The sequence below is a fragment of the Neophocaena asiaeorientalis genome, unplaced genomic scaffold (genome assembly GCF_003031525.2).
Source record: "Neophocaena asiaeorientalis asiaeorientalis breed wild unplaced genomic scaffold, Neophocaena_asiaeorientalis_V1.1 scaffold357, whole genome shotgun sequence".
Taxonomy (NCBI): Eukaryota; Metazoa; Chordata; class Mammalia; order Artiodactyla; family Phocoenidae; genus Neophocaena; species Neophocaena asiaeorientalis.
The window spans coordinates 3,748,162-3,766,076 of NW_020173270.1; the positions used below are offsets into that span (position 1 = coordinate 3,748,162).

General features: G+C 44.2%; 1 protein-coding gene across 2 annotated transcripts in view; it reads left to right on the forward strand.

Moving 5' to 3' along the window:
* Window positions 1-17,915, forward strand: part of SAFB2 (scaffold attachment factor B2) — a 33,627-nt gene that overhangs the window by 2,389 nt on the left and 13,323 nt on the right. For both annotated transcript variants that reach the window (XM_024745746.1, XM_024745747.1), the window contains exons 3-11: window positions 3,528-3,592; window positions 3,678-3,881; window positions 5,847-5,909; window positions 6,757-6,784; window positions 7,693-8,203; window positions 8,626-8,675; window positions 9,205-9,305; window positions 14,060-14,209; window positions 14,298-14,410. In XM_024745746.1, the coding sequence (XP_024601514.1) occupies window positions 3,528-3,592; window positions 3,678-3,881; window positions 5,847-5,909; window positions 6,757-6,784; window positions 7,693-8,203; window positions 8,626-8,675; window positions 9,205-9,305; window positions 14,060-14,209; window positions 14,298-14,410 (1,285 nt within the window). The remainder of the gene's footprint in view (window positions 1-3,527; window positions 3,593-3,677; window positions 3,882-5,846; window positions 5,910-6,756; window positions 6,785-7,692; window positions 8,204-8,625; window positions 8,676-9,204; window positions 9,306-14,059; window positions 14,210-14,297; window positions 14,411-17,915) is intronic.

Genomic DNA, 17,915 nt, shown 5'->3' on the forward strand with positions numbered 1-17,915 from the left:
ATATTTAATTGAGGTTTTTTCCTCTAAGGATTTGCCTATTCTGGACATTTCATATAAATAGAATCATATAACATGTGGCTTCTTGTGTCTGGTATCTTTCACTGAGCATAATGTTTTTAAGGTTTATCCATGGTGTAACATACATCAGTGCTCCATTATTTATGGCTGATAGCACTTATTTTGGGGAGGTTTACTTCCATAAAACTTCGGAACCTCATTAGCTGTCGCTCTCATTATCAGATTTTATTGTGGTAAGGACAGTGTAATTTGAAACTCCCATATTACAGGCTTATTTTCTTGAAGGTTGCTGCACAAAAATTCTCACAGCTGTATGTGTCCCATTCATCTAAAGAAGTGCTCAATTCAGGCAATGGGAGACAGCTGCTTAGAAAGTAAAACGAAATGACCTTGTAGCATTTTCAACCACTTCAGTTTATGTTTTTAACAGCTGTTTTAGCAGAACAACTTTTCCAGAACTCATCTAACTGTTTAAATCTTGTGCACGTGTTTTGAAAGGTTAAATTTTTGAGTTAGGTTACATAAGGAATTGAAGTCTAAAACATTGGTGTGTGTTTACTGCTTGTGAAACTGTCCGTATTTCAGCTATAAACACTGACCGTCCAAACAAATACAGATTGTGAGGGATGGGTCTGTAGCAGGAAACATACAAATACCTTTTGTACTTTGCCATCAAGTTACCAGTGATCTGAAAGTTTGGTTTTGAATAGTTGACACAACTTGATAATCGTTTAGAACTTTTTTTGTGTAGATGCTCATTTAAAACCGTGAGGTTCAAGCCCTACTAATCAAAACGTTCTTGCCTTCTATGGGGATCTTTGAATCATTAGAAAAACTAAACCTGAGCTGAGTGCTTCAAATAGACGTCTGAATGTCTGGGTTAAAGCATAAGTCAAATCAGAGCTACTTGGAGTTAGCATTTTGTCAGAAAAGCCTCGATAATAGTTACTTCCATTGGTGTAAAGAGAGTGTTTGTACCAGTACAGGTAGCTGTTGCTGGGATTTCAGATTTAAAAGGCACTGGTCCCTTCCCCTTCAAGGAAGAAACAGGTGGGTGAGGTCCTGGGGCAGAGGATAGCTCCTGCAAATTGTAGAGTTGGTGTGTCCTTTGGAGGCATGTGGGCACATGGTTAATTATATGAAGTGCTAGGTCCTCATGGTGGCCTGGTTGAAATTAGGTCCTTGAGATTAATAGAAATCAACCAGTTGGTTTCCAGAGTCTGCCACAAAGTTGGACTAAATCTGGGAATTCATGAGTAACCACTGCCTTTCAAAAGTGAAAAGTAGCTGAACTTTTTAAGTTTCATTGTAAGTAGGAACAAGGGTCCTTTACCCAGCTCATCTAAATGCGCAAAATTGCTGAAAACTGTGGGTGCGTTTTGAAAGATTAAAATTTTGAATTAGGTTACGTTTGGGGTTAAAATTTGATTTTCTGGTGTCTGTGCCTGTCTGCTGTCCCGTTCCCCTCCACCCTTCAGCTTTTAGTCAGCCAAGAGCAGGCCCTTGGGATTTGGGTGTAGCCTGTCTGCCCAGCATTTGTCTCATTGTCACTCCCACTTAGGGTGCTTTTTGGTGAGGCTTTTTGGGCTGCCTCTCTTCTATTTACATTCTTTGTGGGTACTCCAGGCTACTATTTGAGGCCTAGAAATTGGGTGCAATTGTCAAACATTTTTAAACAGCGTATTTTAAAAGGATATTCAGGGTTTAGATATAATGGGAGGTGGTACAGCTGAGTTTTTGAGTCGCAGCTTTGGAGCAGAGCGAAATTCTTGCATCAAATGCAGATAATAAACCTGCTAGCATTGTGGGGAGTATTAAATAATGGGAAGAGCACGGTGCCCAATGTGTAACAAAACTATATTTTTTGAGTAATCACTGATAATAATGGCAAACGAGAGATAACTTAAGTGTAGACATTGCAGTTGGCATCTTTAATCAAAGTTTGAGGTTTCTTCAGACTCACAGAGAGAACAGTCTTGTGGTTGGGGGGGCGGGGGAGGTTACGGGAGGGATGGAATGGGAGTTTGGGGTTAACAGATGCAGTGTATTATATACAGGATGGATGAACAACAAACAGGTCCTACTGTATAGCCCAGGGAGCTGTATGCAATGTCCTGTGATAAACTATAATGGAAAAGAATATGAAAAAGAAGGTATATGTATAACTGAATCACTTTGCTGTTACAGCAAAATCAATAAATCAACTAAACTTCAATAAAGTGAAGATTGAGGTTTCTTGCATTTAATTTTCTCTTTTTAAAAAATTATAGAAGTGAAAATGAAAGTAGCTCTTATCGCTCAGTGTTTTAAGCACGGTTGATGGATTGCCTTAGCCATATCCATTTGTATGTTCTACCGCTGCATCTTCACACTTGCGTGTATAAAGTATCCACGTGCATTTTAATGAGTAGATCTATGTGGTAACTTTGTGGACATTTTTCCATATCATTAAATAGTCTTTAAAGGCATAATTTTTTCTTTTTCAAGTTGCAAAGCGTGTGGTATGCCACAGGGTTTTGCAGACTCGGCACTGTTGGCAATTTGAATTGAGTGCTTTGTGGTAGGGTGCTGTCCTGTGTGTTACCGTGTGCTGCACAGCATCCCTGGCCACTGTCCACTACATGCTAGTAGCACTGCCAGTCGTAACACCAAAATGTCTTCAAACATTGCCGCATCACAGCCCATGCCCGCCCTGACTCCCCATACTGGCATCCCACATTTGAGCATAACATGCCATAATTTGCTTCCCTTTGGGATATTTAGTCTGTATGCACTCCATAGGATAAGTAACCTTTGTTTTGAGTTCCTTGTCAGACATTTTAGTGCACATCCTAAGGGGAATTCCAGGATAAAGGTATGTATATTTTTAAGGCTGTTGTTACATAGGGAGCCCAAAGATTTTACTTCCTTTCTGAGTCTAGAAGTTTCCACTCTCCTTCCCTTCCAGCCCCATTAAGAATACCTAACATAACTCTCAGTAGTCCCTCTGCGTTCACAGAACTCAGGGTGAAAATTGACTTTATGGTAGCCTTTGCCTTTTTGCCTTGAGCAAAAAAAAGTTCCTGGGCTGAAGAATGACAGAAGGCAGGGGGCCTGCTTACAGTGGGTGGAGTGAAGGGGAACCAACAGGTCCGTCGTTGGGCTCGCTCTCTTAGGTTGCAGTTCTTTGGGTGCTATATGGACATTACATTTTTTAATTTACTCATTGGGAAATGCCTATGTTTATCCTTTGCTCATTTTTCTTTAGGGATGTTAGTCTTAGTTTGGAGTGGTTTTGATATCTTTTGAAGCTTTTGGATATTTTGTGCAAAGTCAAAATACTTTGATAGTCTTACAGAAATCCTAGATTTTTATGTTCCAGTTGAGACAAAACTACATGATAGAAGAACAGGCACATTTAGCTTCCCTGTAACATGTTCTCACCAAGATTGAGCTGTGTCATCCTGCATAAACTAATTATGAGGCCAGAACCTGAATGTTATCTGATTAAAAAATTATTCTGTAACTAGGACAAAAGACGGAGGAGGAAGGCACAGAAGACAATGGCCTGGAAGAAGATTCAAGAGACGGGCAGGTATGTGGCATCACAGCCGAGATGGCGGCAGGAGCTCCGCATTCTGGTCCACCTGGTCGCTGACACCTTTCGTTCCTCATTACAGGAGGACATGGAAGCAAGTTTGGAGAGTTTGCAGAATATTGACATGATGGACGTTAACGTGTTAGAAGAAACCGAAGTCGAGAATAGCGGTGCTCCAGACTTCGGGGAGGATGGCGCTGACAGCATTCTCGAGTCCCTATGCGAGAGCAAAGACTACGTGGCTGTGCAGCTGAGGGAGCTCCCAGCTCAGTTCACAGGACACTCTGTAGGTAACGCAGATGCAGTACAGCGCGCTGCAGCCCTGGGGCTCCTCGCTGCTTATGTGCTCTTTGTCAGAGCCAGAGTACGCAGCTGAATCACCAGTCACCATAAACAAACACTTAATTCGGTGTCTAAACCTTGAGGTAAATTATATCCATTTAAACTCCACATAGGTCAGATGTTAATTAACGAATAACTTTTCTGTATTGTTGGAGGATATTTTTATAATTGGGTAGGAGACGCTTTTCTTAGCATAAGTTACAGAATGAAAGGTTGACACTGTTGATAAAAAGTATTTTCCTTAAAAAGAAAAAAGGTTTAAAAAAAACTATAGAAAGGTAAGAAAAAAACAGTTCATAATCTCGCCATCCAGATAATCCTGTTGATATTTTAAAGATGTATTCCATGTATAAATTTAGACAGTTATATTAAAAGATGTGAAATACACATCTTCACTGTATGTGAAATACAGTGAAGAAAAGTATTTGTCCCCCCAGAAGAACCCCTCCAATTAAAGGAATCCACTATTAACTTCTTGTGTATAAGGGAGGGCTTTAATTCTGTTGCCGGTGTCGCTTTCCCAGCTTCTCACTTGTCATCTGTTGCCATAGAGCTCTCTCGTAGCCTTCCTAGAACTTATTGCCAGTTTAATCTCACCACCTTGGTGTGCCCAGCCATCTTAGTTTGGTTTTATTTAAGGCATTCTAGCTTTAAACTGGAAGGAAAAGTGCCCTTGTAGGACTGAACTTTAAACCTTAAAGGTCAAAAGTCACAAATTTCACGTTATCACCACAGCTCAGCCTAGGCTAGGCAGTGAGCTTTGATTTGTCCTCTCAGTGAGATTCTGTTGTGTGTGAATTATTTCCATAGAATGGACTTGGCTTCTAACTTCTTGGTTAATGGAAACATCCAAACCTAGAAAAAGAAAAAAGTATGTGGGGAGGAGTATTTTTATATTTCACTTAAAAAGTTAAAAGGTTTTCTAACTTAATAACCTTTAGGATACCAGATTTTTTTGTATAGTAGATAATAAAAAGAGAAAACAGTCAAGTTAAATGTTTTATACAAAGTACTCTAGAAGAAAGTGCCCAGTTATTGTTACTTTATCTTTTTTTTTTTTTTTTTGGCCAAGCTGCGTGGTTTGCGGGATCTTAGTTCCCTGACCAGGGATCAAACCTGTGCCCTTGGCACTGAAAGTGTGGAGTCCTAACCACTGGACTGCCAGGGAATTCCCTATTGTTATTTGAAAAGCATTGCTACCAAGTGAAATCGGAGGAGTGCAAAAGTTCATTTTCCTTTTGAGTTCAGCTTTGGAAATTCTGTGGCTGGGTGGTGTATGCTGACCACCAGTGTGTGGAAACTGCCTGGGAAATGAATTTGCTCGTTCATTCATTTGGCCAGTGTGGACAGAGCGCCAGCCCTCTGTGAGCCTCTGTCAGTTGCTGGTGCCACCTAGTCCTGGAGTGGGCCTGGGGGCCGGGAGGCAGGTGATAAACTGAATACTGTAGCCCCGCCGCCCCCCCCCCCACCTTACCCATGGATTTGCTTTCTGAGGTTTCAGTTACCCACAGTCAACCGGGTCTAAAAACATTAAATGAAATAAACAATTCCTAAGTTTTTAATCGCATACCGTTCTGAGTAGCATGTGAAACCTTGCGCCATCCTGCTGGGACGGGAATTATCCCTTTGTCCGGTTATCCACGCTATATACGTTACCTGCCTGCCAGTGTAGGAAAAAACACAGTGTATGTGGGGTCTGGTGCTGGCTGAAGTTTTAGACATCCATTGGGGCTTTGGGAGCATATCCCTTGTGGGTAAGGGGGGCTGCTGTGATTCAGCAGTGGGCCTGCAGATGGCGGTAGGCATTGTGCAGGAAATAGATGTGTAGGTGGCCTGGAAACTGGTGAGGTGTAGGCCTTGGCATTCATAATTCTGTCTCCACAAAGTAGTCTTGCATTTTGTCTTTCAGGTAGATGGGGAGGGCTTCGAGAACACTTTGGATGCTTCATCATTGGACTTCAAAGTGCCTCCGGTAGGTTACTACCCGGTTCTGTGGCTGGAAAGCTGACATGAGTGGTTAATTTTCCATAGTGGAAAAGAGTGTGGGTGTGGGTGTGTGAACAATTCATTGAGCATCGGTCCTGAGCTGGGTGCTGGGGATAAGAGGTTGAGCCAAATTGTCAGTGTCAGGGTTTGCAGCCTAGTGGGCGTGGTGTTTATGACCAGTGAGTGTAACTAGAAAGTAGAAGTTTGGGTGATTGAGTTACAAAACCATGAGAGGGCTTCCCAGAGGAAGTCCTTTGTGTTCAAATTGAGGTCTGACAGGCCAGTCGAGGTAGCCAGGTGAAGGGGAAGAAGACTCTGGGGCAGGAGGGGCTGGTGCGTTGTAGGGATGGAGAACGCAGGGCGGGGGTGGGGCTGCAGAGACAGGTGGGTCTGACTGCCAGAGTCCAGGAGCCTTTGTCTTCCGTCCAGGGGGAGTTAGGGAGAGGTGTTCAGCAGGGTGGAGAAAGTCTTTTGTTGACACAGTTCTGCATTGGGAGAAATACATTTTTTTCAAATCCGGTGTGATGTGTAAAGCAGCAGCCATGTGTGTGACCTCTGCCTGGACCGTGGGAGTCGTTGCCAGCTGCAGAGCCCAACTCCAAGGGGGGAATAGGACGGGCTAATATTATTGCTACTGTCTGCTTTTGCTGGGGAGAAACCAACACAGTGAACTTGTCATTGAATTATTGTAGAATGGAATACTTTGTTTTGAGTGGAGAAACTTGTTTGGAACAAGCATTTATTCATACTTGATTGAAAGTTGTATCTGCTAGGGGAATCTGTCCGATTTTTAAAGTGCTTTGTGGATTTTCTTTGTCTTTCCTTTTCAATAGGATATTGAAGAACCTCTATTGGAGCCAGGTACTGATAAGAGAGACACAACAGTTATGGTTTGAAAGTTTTCCCACTGTATTTTTTAAGCTATCTATATATTTTAAGTTGTTTATGGTGTCGTAAATTATTTTAATGGTGGACAATCCAGATCGTACAAGGATCAGAGATTGGAAACCCATTCATATCACCAGATCTGTGGAAGTACCGTTCTGGTTTCTGGAGGTCAAATACATTTGGTGAGATGTAGTGATTACTTTCATCTCTCTAACCACGTACAGTGGCATTTAAGTAATTCCCCCCAACCCCATGATTCTTCCATGTGTTTCTACACATGAAACAGATCTTGTGATATTTGCTGCAGTCATTTTGATTAATGCAGTTAAGGCAGGATAAAGCGGTGGTCAGGGCACTTATAGCCTGAGAAGTGACTGGATTCCAGAAGAGGAAACAATTTTCTTCATGAAAATTTCCAACGTGTTGTTCCCCTTCTGGACTGCGTTTATCTCCTGCCGGCGGAAGTTTCTGGTTTTCCTGTTGGACTGTTCCGTTCAAAGAATTTCAAAGAAATTTGGAAATTGAGCTGTCCTTGAATGGTGATTGCGTTCGATTGAACACCTTGGACATTGGAAAAATAAGTCGAAGACCCAGACTTGAACAGAAGCATGAAGACTGTCGAGAAGCAGCCACACGGTTGTAGGTGTTTAAACCTGTGGGGCCTTTTCTCTTCCATGTAGCATAGAGGCTTGCTCTCGCAGGCGGTTGGAGCGCAGGTAGTGTAACCAGTGTAACTTTGTGTACCCGCGGGTTTTCCAATCTCTGTGTAGCTAGCAGTTCTCTTCGTGTTAGTGTGGCAGCCGTGCCAGTTCCACATTTGTGATTGCTTTATTTCCCTGGTAATTAAACCTTGTGCCATTCTATTCCTGTTAAATCCGTAGAAAATGAGAAAATACTCGACATTTTGGGGGAAACTTGTAAATCTGAGCCAGTAAAAGAAGAAGGTTCCGAGCTGGAGCAGCCATTTGCACAGGAAACAAGTAGCGTGGGGCCAGACAGAAAGCTTGCGGAGGAAGAGGACCTTTTTGACAGCGCCCATCCGGAGGAGGGTGATTTAGATTTGGCCAGCGAGTCAACAGCACAAGCTCAGTCGAGCAAGGCAGACACCCTGTTAGCGGTAGTGAAAAGGGAGCCCGTGGAGCAGACAGGCGATGGCGAGAGGACGGACTGTGAGCCTGTAGGGCTAGAGAAGCCAGTTGAGCAGAGTAGTAAAGCCTCAGAGCACACGGAAGCCTGTAGCGAGGAGGCCTCGGAAGCGCCCCCGGAAGCCTCAAGCCCAGACCCCAGGGATAGCAAAGAAGACGTGAAGAAGTTTGCTTTTGAAGCTTGTAATGAAGTCCCTCCGGCTCCTAAAGAGTCCTCAGCCAGTGAGGGCGCTGATCAGAAAATGAGGTTTGTTTTTTCTCAGTTTTAGACCAGACGCTATCTCCTTTTCATTGGTCGTTTAATGACACACATAAGCTGTTGTTTCTGCAATTGGCCAGCCAGACTGATGCAATTGTAGTTTACTTCTAAAGTTTTATTTCTCTCTGTGTATTTTTAATGGGTGATTTCAATTCCTTTTGTTTTTCTCAACCTACTCTGGTTGTGCTCTTAAATTGTTAAGTGTTATCTTCAGCTAAATCGAATTGACTTTTAAGAATCTGCCATTGTATTTGGGGGGTCAGATTTCCAATATAAGCTTGTAAAGGTGCTGTTAAAATTTTATTTCAGACTAATTTTCTGGTAGGTATTCAGTTTTAGCACATATCATACTTTGATTTAGTTGTCTTTCATTTTATTCCTGTACGAGTAACATTAACTTTTGTCTCTAGCTCTTTTAAGGAAGAAAAAGATATAAAGCCAATCATTAAAGATGAAAAAGGTATGATTTAATTTACATGGCAGGGAGCCATCTACGGATCCCTTATTTTGGGAGGGAGGGGCCTGCAAGTATCCACAATTTGGATACAGTAGTTGGTTTTATTATGGATTACTGGAATTAATAATCTAATGGTATCTTGAGAGACTAGTTTTAAATGTTGATGAGCTTCTGTATTTTATGCCTTTGTTGTGATTATTGCTAATGGAATAGTGAAAGTCCTATTACAGGACAGGTCCACCTATGGAATAATAGAATTTTAGAAAATGCTGTCTTGGTTGAGAGCTGATCATTGAAGCCATTTCAGTTTGTAACTGACAAGACGTGATGATTCCTCGAGTAAGAAAACTCAGTTTCTGTGATCCAGATTTTTCGTCTTCTGTCCAGTTTGTTGGCGGTAATTAAATTCTTGACTCAGAGGAGTCGAGACTGGATTTAATCAGGGTTTAAGAGAGGGCTACATCTTAGGAGGAGTGGTCGAGCTTACTGTTATGCCTTGAGGTAAAGCATAATCATCTCCCTCCTGCTTCAGGTCGAATCAGCAGTAGTTCTGGAAGGAATCTGTGGGTCAGTGGACTGTCTTCCACAACTCGAGCGACAGATCTGAAGAACCTTTTCAGCAAATATGGAAAGGTACACTCCCTTTGACCTTCTGTCATTGTGCCTTGATTTGGCATTAAAATATAATAAATTTAAGAGTTTAGAAACTTCATACTCGCTGTTAATTGTATTGGTTCTTGTTTCTGGTTGGGGGAAAACAAATAAGAACCAAAACTCCAAGGTGGGGGACCCAGCCAGTGGTGGGTAGTAAGCCTTGTTTCCTGGTTGAGAGTGGATGGCAGGCAGAGTAGACAGCTTGTAGAACGCTGCTCAGAGAAGGTATGTAAAAGCTACAGTCTACATGTCCCTGCTGTGCTTCCAACTTCTCTTGAACAAACTATCTTTTAGCCAATACAAAACTTGAAGCTGGCATGATGAGGTTTATTCCCTTAACAGTAAGTGAAGAGTTGGTCTCCGTGTATCGTCTACCATCTAAAGTATATAGTTTGAGAATTGGAACAGGACAGTGGCTTAAAAATGAATCAACTGGGGACTTCCATGGCGGTCCAGTGGTTAGGACTCCATCGCTTTCACTGCCGTGGGCGTGGGTTTGATCCCTGGCTGGGGAACTAAGATCCCACAAGCCACGTGACCAAAAATTAAAAAAAAATAAAGTTAATTAAAAAAAAGTTTTTTAAATATATCAACTGATATATTGGTCACAGGAGCAGGAGGATAGTAATACAGTTCAGAAGCCTTCTGAGGAACATTTAAGAATGATCCTGTTGTCTTGGAACTAGGTAGTGAAATAGTCTTATCAGAAGCCGTAACGACTGCCCTGGTCTGCTGGGGGCCTGTGGGGAGTGACCCTCGGGAGAGAAGTAGGCGAGGTACCGCTCAGCAGCAGCAAGTTGCAGGGATTCCAGGCAGAGGTTTGGCATCTGTGTCATCCTGGCTGCCCAGGTCATTCCTTGGCTCAGGTCCTTGTTCCCCAATTAAGTGTTAGTGAAGGGGTTAGGGAATGAGCAGACAGGACCCAGAAGAAGCATTCCAAAGGGTGTAGAACACTATTAAGCCCTAACCTATTCACTCACTTATTTAGAATCAGGCACTGATTGTAAAGCCAAAGCAAACAGATACAAGGGCATTGACATCATAGATCTTACATTGGTGGAAGATCGCGTAAGAAATAAATACATAACAACGTGTTATGATAAGTATATTGAAGATTACGGTGTGCCATCAGTGTGTGGTAGGAAGGCCTAATTTAGATTTGGGAAGTAGGTTCGGCAGTCATCACTGAGGAAGTGACATTTAGGCCAAGGGCTGCGTGATTAGTTTGCCTGGCCCTCGGAGCTCAGCTCTGGACCAGAGCAACAGGACCTAGGAAGGCCCCGCAGCGGGACAAGGCTCTGGAAGTGGATGAGCAGACAAAGGCTTCTGTGAGGAGCTTGATAGCAGGGGACGGGAAGCAGGGAAAGGGCACAGACAGGAACATGGGAGCTTTTTGTGGTATCTGCTCTCACTTAGGTTTATCTGTCATCGGAAGTGATGCCCTTGTAAGGATAATGTTTGATGGAAAGGTCAAATGACCCCTTGATTAGCTCAGCCCTCTCATTGAGGAGAGGGAAGTAGGCAAAGCTTCGTCTCTGATATGGGAACTGACATCTGTATCCATCTCAGCAGAGGCTCTGGCCCTGTATGGGGTGCTTTGGACAGATCGGGGCTTTCTTCAAGCAGAAGTGCAAATGTCAAGGTCTGCAGGGATCCTAGGGAGCATGTATCCCTCTCACCATCTCACAGTCGGGTACACTGAGGTCCAGAGAGAGGAGAGCACTTGTTCACGTTGACCCACTGAGTTCAGAGGAGGTCACAGCCAGAAGCCATGGCTCCTGTGTCTCAGGCTTTTTGTATATCCCAACTCTCACGTCTTTGAATGTCCTCTGGGAACGTTTACACTTAACGGAAGCACTGGTATGGTAGGGTTTAAATCTGTGCTCTTGCTCTGTGTTTTGTATATGTCCTGTTTCTTCTTGGATTCCTTGTACCTGATTGCTTTTTTCTTTTTGATATGCACCATTTTTAAAGTCTTCATTGAATTTGTTACTGTATTGTTTCTGTTTTATGTTTTGGTTTTTTGGCTGCGAGGCATGTGGGATTTTAGCTCCCTGACCAGGGATCGAACCCACACCCTCGAATTGGAAGGTGAAGTCTTTTTTTTTAAAACATTAAAAATTTTTAAAATGTTTTTAAATTTCTTTTTGGCTGTGTTGGGTCTTCGTTGCTGCGCGTGGGCTTTTCTCTAGTTGTGGCAAGTGGGGGCTACTCTTCATTGTGGTGTGTGGGCTTATTGTGGTGACTTCTCTTGTTGCAGAGCACAGGCTCTAGGTGCGCAGGCTTCAGTAGTTGCAGCACGCAGGCTTAGTTGCTCCGCGGCTTGTGGGATCTTCTCAGACCAGCAATCAAATCTGTGTCCCCGGCGTTGGCAGGTGGATTCTTAACCACGGAGCCAGCAGGGGAGTCCCTGGAAGGCGAAGTCTTAACCACTGGACTGCCAGGGAAGTCCCTGTTTATCTGCTTGATTTTGCATTGCATAGTTTTTTTTATGATTTGTGCCTTACTAGCTATATCTGGTCTATGTAACTAGTTTCTGTTTTAGCTCCTTGAGGTGTAAACTTGGGTTGTTTATTGGAGATTTTTCTTGTTTCTTGATGTAGGCATTTATTTCTGTGAACTTTCCCCTTAGATTGCTTTTGCTGCATCTCATAAATTTTGGTTATGTTGTATTTCCAGGTTCATTTGTCTCGAGGTGTTGTTTGATTTATCACAGTCTATCTCCCAGTGACTTTACACCAGTTCCCAAGTAGTATGAGAGCCTTACAGCAGTGTGCTGCCATTTTCCCCTCCAGCCTTTGTGACGTTATCTTACGTTTTACTTCTATTTAACAAAGCACACAGTGCATTATTGGCTTTTTTTTGGTGAGTTGTTTTGTTTTTAAAGAAAAGTGGGTTTTTAGTTACTCGTGTGTATTTACCATTTTGGGGTGCTCTTTTCTTCCTTTTTGTCCACGTTCCCCCTGGATAGTGTTTTCCTTCCTCCTTAAACATGTCTTGTAGTGTAGCATTGTGGACGGTGAATTCTCATGGCATATGCATGCCTGAGAAAGCTGTTGCTTTGCCTTTGTCTTGCTGGGTATAGAATTCAAGGTTGGCTGCTCTCCTCCAGGTGGCACAGCCACTCTGCTCCTTCTCGCTTGCGTCCTCTCCAGCCAGCCGGCTGTCATTCTCACCTTTGCTCCTTAGTGTCCGTGCGTCTTGTCTTCCTCTGGCTGCCTTCACGATTTCTCTTTACCACCGGTTAAGTTTGCTGCTGCTGCGCTTCGGTTTCATTGGGGAAGCTTTTTTCCTGTGCTCCGTGCCCATGAGGACATGCTGCTGTTGCTCTGGTTCATTTTGTTTTTTCTATCTTTTTTCTGTTTCATTTCAAATGGTTTTTCTTACTACCTCTTCAAGTTCCCTCATTTTTTCTTTTGTCATGTCTGTCCTCAGGCCCATCTGGTGTAGTCTTTTTCAGAAATTCGGTTTGGGTATTTTTAAACATCTTCCATGTGCTTACCTGACATGTTCAGTTGTTGCTCTGCCTTCTGGAACGTACAGGATACGGCCCTCCTTGTTTACTAGTTCTGTCATTGTGACATTTCTGTTGACTTCGTCCTTTTCTGTGCTAGAGCCCTGTTTTCCTGCTCCTTGGCTAGCTAGCCTCGTCTTTGATGCCACGTGATAACTTTCACCTTGTTGGGTGCTGGTCCTTCCTGTGTCCCCATAAATGTCTTTGCGTGTTTGCTGGGTCACAGTTCAGTCACTTGCTCCTTCTGAGGCTTGTTGTTAGGCTTCACCAGTCAGGCTAGGGCAGCCTTTAACTCTGGCCAGCTTTGTCCACTCCTGAGGCTGGACCCTTCTGAGTACTCAGTCTCATGTCCCCGGGAATTACAGGCTCTTCCACTCTGGCTGGTGGAGTCTCTCCAGTAACAGTGAACCGTTTATGGTCCTGAGTGAGCCCAGGGGATTGTTCCCTCTGCCCGTTACTGGTGGGTGTCTGTCTAGCCTGGGTGGTCACCTCATACAAGTGCACGGTTGTGGGCAGCCCTCTCCTCTGTGGTATTCTGATTGCTTGCTGCCTTCATCTCCTCTGACTCTGAGCTCTGTCTGTTCAGGGATGCTGCCCCTCACTCCCTCCTCCCTGTTGCTGGCTGGAACTTCTAGGTGGTGTGCCAGGGCAGTCATAGGAGACACCCCTCGGGCGTTACCCCCTCGCAGGGGTCGCCATCCTATGCGGCCTGCTGTCCAGTGTCTGAAAACCCTTGTTGCCCACATTTCCTCCGGGTTTTTAGTTTCAGGTGGCAGGAGGGTAACTGCTTGGTACTCTGTCCTGGCTGGAAGCGGAAGCCCTCTCTGCATCACGTCAGAGCTGTTCTCAGCCCGGACCTGCACGAATTGGGGTGCATTTCTGAGTCAGCATCCCCGTAGCTTTCCATGGGAACAGTCGAATTGGAGAAAAAGGTCTGAGTGGGAAGGACTTTTGATTAATTAACAGGTCGTGGTTAATGAAGTCTAACTGTCTTTAGCTTTTTTTGTTTGTATTTTGTCACTGTGAGGGCTAATCTTAGAAGCAGTTGTATTTTGATAGGTCAGGATTTATTAGAGGCACTTTAATAAAGAAGAACAACAATTTCCAGAGCAGTAAAAACAAGTGGAAATGATTCTGATGATCAGTTAACTGCTAGCAGTTCTTGATACGTAGTGTGGTTATTTGCATGAGAAAATAAGAGTACCCTTTTCTCACAAAGGTTGTTGGAGCCAAAGTGGTGACCAATGCCCGCAGTCCCGGGGCCCGGTGCTACGGGTTTGTCACCATGTCAACGTCCGATGAGGCCACAAAGTGTATCAGCCATCTCCACAGAACTGAGCTTCATGGAAGAATGATCTCTGTTGAGAAGGTGAGGCTGTTCTTGCTGCTGTAACTCACAGAGCTCGCAGGCCAGAAGACCTGGTCCCTAACCTGTTTCTGTCTGTGTTGTATTTTAGGCCAAAAACGAACCTGCTGGGAAAAAGCTGTCTGACAGAAAAGAATGTGAAGTGAAGAAGGAAAAATTGTCTAATGTTGACAGACATCATTCTGTGGAGATCAAAGTTGAAAAGTAAAGTGCTTTTTTAAAACCTTTCTCTTCAGAGGAGGGCAGGTGGCAGCCACAGGGTCACCAGCTCCTTATTTACATCTTGGGTGGTTTTTGGCATCTTGCTGCCGCTTAGTATTTATGTCCAAGCAAGTTAGTAATCTGTTGAAAAAATAACACAGACTGAAAGATGTTTGAACAACACGGGTTTGAACTGCTCAGGTCCGCTCACGGGCAGTTTTTTTCAGGAGTAAATACTACAGTACTACAGGTGCAAAGTTGGTTGAACCTGCAGGTGTGGAACCGCGGATAGGGAGAGCCGATTATGGAGTTACATGTGGATTTTCGACTGTGGAGGGTCGGCACCCCAATCCCCATGCTTTTCAAGGGTCAGCTGTATTTTTACTTCATTCTTGACATTCTGAGCTCTTGCATGGCCTCTCAAACCTTGGAATCATTTCCTGGTCCACATTGATCCTTGTGCATCTTGTATTTTATCACAGCAACTGCAGAAGCCCAGGTTTGCAAAGGCAGTTTCATCCAAAGGAATGTAGCCTGATCTAATATCGAAACGAGTGACCACAAGCTAGTAGTTCACGTGTTATCTGGCAGATAGTATTTCTTTGTTTTCCCTCAGAAATTTAAAATATCCCAGGGCAGTTGTGAGTTCACCCGTCCTGGTGTACCTTGGCACCATAGTTTGGGAACCACAGGTCTGAGAGACTACCTTTATAAAGGAGGTGATTTGCATCTTTAATCAAGATGAAAACAGGGACAGATCATTCAAAAGCAAGCATTCCCTATTGATACTTTTATCAAAATTGTCAGTTTATCTTTTTTGAGAAGGTAGACTTTGTTGATGGGCTTGACAGGGTGCTATTCTCAGAATGCACAGTTTATGTTGAGTTTATATTGTCAGCACAGGTTATTTTCATTTCTAGGTCCACTCACACCCTAAAAATTGAATCTTGCTGAGAATGTCAGTCTCACTGTAATTCAGTTTTTCTGTTTTTTTTTTTAATGTAAGAAAATTTATAGTTAAATAAACATGACTATGGGCATTACATTCATAAGTTAAACTTGGTTTTTGTTTTTGTTTTTGTTTTCTGCGGTATGCGGGCCTTTCACTGTTGTGGCCTCTCCCATTGCGGAGCACAGGCTCCGGACGCGCAGGCTAAGCGGCCATGGCTCACGGGCCCAGCCGCTCCGCGGCATGTGGGATCGTCCTGGACCGGGGCACGAATCCGTGTCCCCTGCATCGGCAGGCGGACTCTCAACCACTGCGCCATCAGGGAAGCCCTAAACTTGGTTTTTAAAGATGTACTTATCCATCTTCGTTGTAGCCAAATTGGAATTTGTAAACCTAGGAGAAATGCATGTCAGATTAGCTTTTTCGTATTTAGGGGTGAGATCGTAATTTTATTGGCAACTTCTCCAAAGAGACACATCCTGTGGTAGTGCTAAAAACCTGTACTGGGGGAACATGGGGAGCTCTTAGGAGTTCTTGGTATTCTTAGCACCTCGAGATGCATTTCATATGTTGATTTTCTGATCACAAAAGTGAGATATGTTTATGGGGAAAGGAAGGGGGTGTAATCACTAGTTAGCGTGTGTGGTTTCCACAGCCCCTGGAACGATGCTGTGAGGTCTGTGCTCTGTGTGGAAGGAGAGACAGCTCAGAAAGGAGCAGCGCCGGGCCTGAGGCGAGCAGGGGTGACTACCCCCAGCGCAGGGCTGCCTAACTGGGTGATGAGCTTAAAATGAAACCAAACTGCTTTCAAGTGGTTTGTGTAGGAGGCTGAGCATTTTAAAGTTCGTTTTTAATCTTATTCTCTTCTTCATTGAACACCCTCATTTGACCTTTTGTGGGTTTTTTTTTTTTGGCTGCATTGGGTCTTCGTTGCTGCGTGGGCTTTCTCCAGTTGCGGAGAGTGGGGGCTACCCTTTGTTGTGGTGTGTGGGTTTCTCATTGCGGTGGCTTCTCTTATTGCGGAGCACAGGCTCTAGGCGCACGGGCTTCAGTAGTTGTGGCACGTGGGCTCAGTAGTTATGGCTCACAGGCTCTAGAGCTCAAGGCTCAGTAGTTGTGGCGCACGGGCTTACTTGCTCCGCGGCATGTGGGATCTTCTTGGACCAGGGCTCGAACCTGTGTCCCCTGCATTGGCAGGGGGATTCTTAACCACTGCGCCACTGGGGATGTCCCTGACCTTTCGTTTTTAAGAATTTCTAGGTTTGGTAGTCAGCTTAAGTGACATAGAGAAGCTTTTCCTAAAGAGGTTGCTTGTCTTGGATGAGTTTTTATGTAATCGCCATTTGGAAAACACACACAGATGTCAAGCATAATCCCACTACCCAGGGCTGACACTTTTGGTATCTATTCCTCTGGTCTTTTTTTCCCTATGTATATATTTTCTAGAAATTGCTTTTTAGGGAATTCCCTGGCAGTCTAGTGGTTAGGACTCTGTGCTTTCACTGCCGAGGGCCCAGGTTCAAACGCTGGTTGGGGAATTAAGATCCTATAAGCTGCATGGCACAGCAAAAAAAAAAAAGAAAGAAATTGGTTTTTAACTTAATTAGTGTTATCAAGAAGTCCATTTGTGTCTAGGAGGTGCCGTGTGAGTCCAGAACAAGTAGGAAGGGTCTCCTTTCAAGACATTTTGTAAGGCTACTGGGAGGGAGAGGGTGCTGCCCCGGAACAGTGGAAAAGGCACATCAGAGATGGTTCCTGGGGTTTATTTGCAGTCAGGTAGTGACCGGAAGCAGTCTCTAATCTGTCAGAAGAGAACTGGGTAAATAACAGTGGGCTGTGGTGCAGCAGTCGAAAGGACCCAGATCTGTGCATGTGTCCACACAGCCCAACCAGCAGGGCATGCGGTGAAAGGCATTGTAGAGCAGCACACGAGGACCATCTCACCGTGTCAGTCTTAAGAAACCTAGAGCATCACTGTAGGGCATCATGGTTACAGGAATATGCGAGTGAAGCCAGGAGAGGTGGAGCCACACAATTGACAGTAAAGGCACTGGTGGTGGCTGTCACAGGGATGGAGACTGTCACAGGGGTGGCTGTGTCCAGAGTGTTTTGTGTTGTAAAGGGAAAGCAGTATGTTACAAACATTTACAGTTTTCAGTTCTGATAGACACCATCAGTTATTATTTTGTTTCATTTTGAAATTGAATATTTCTCAAAATAGATACAGTTTTAAAGCTTCATGCTGTGGAAGTTTAGGAGGGAGGAAGTGTGAGCTGAGGGGCATCTGGGAGAGGTTTCCTCGGCCATCCCAAGCTCTGCCTGGGTGGTGGGAAGAGAGGGCAGGTGGTGCTTGTTAGCGGACCCCATAGGGCCTGGATTTCCCATCCTGGACCCTGGCACGCAATGGGCATTTTGCAAGTGTGGAGTTTAACTCCGGGGACAAGCAGCCGTAGGGAATGTGGGAGACACATTTGAATGGCAGCGACGATTTGTTTGACTGCTTAGCGTGAAACTGCCTTCAGTTGAAATGGCACCAGCAGTTTCCATATTTGCTGGCAC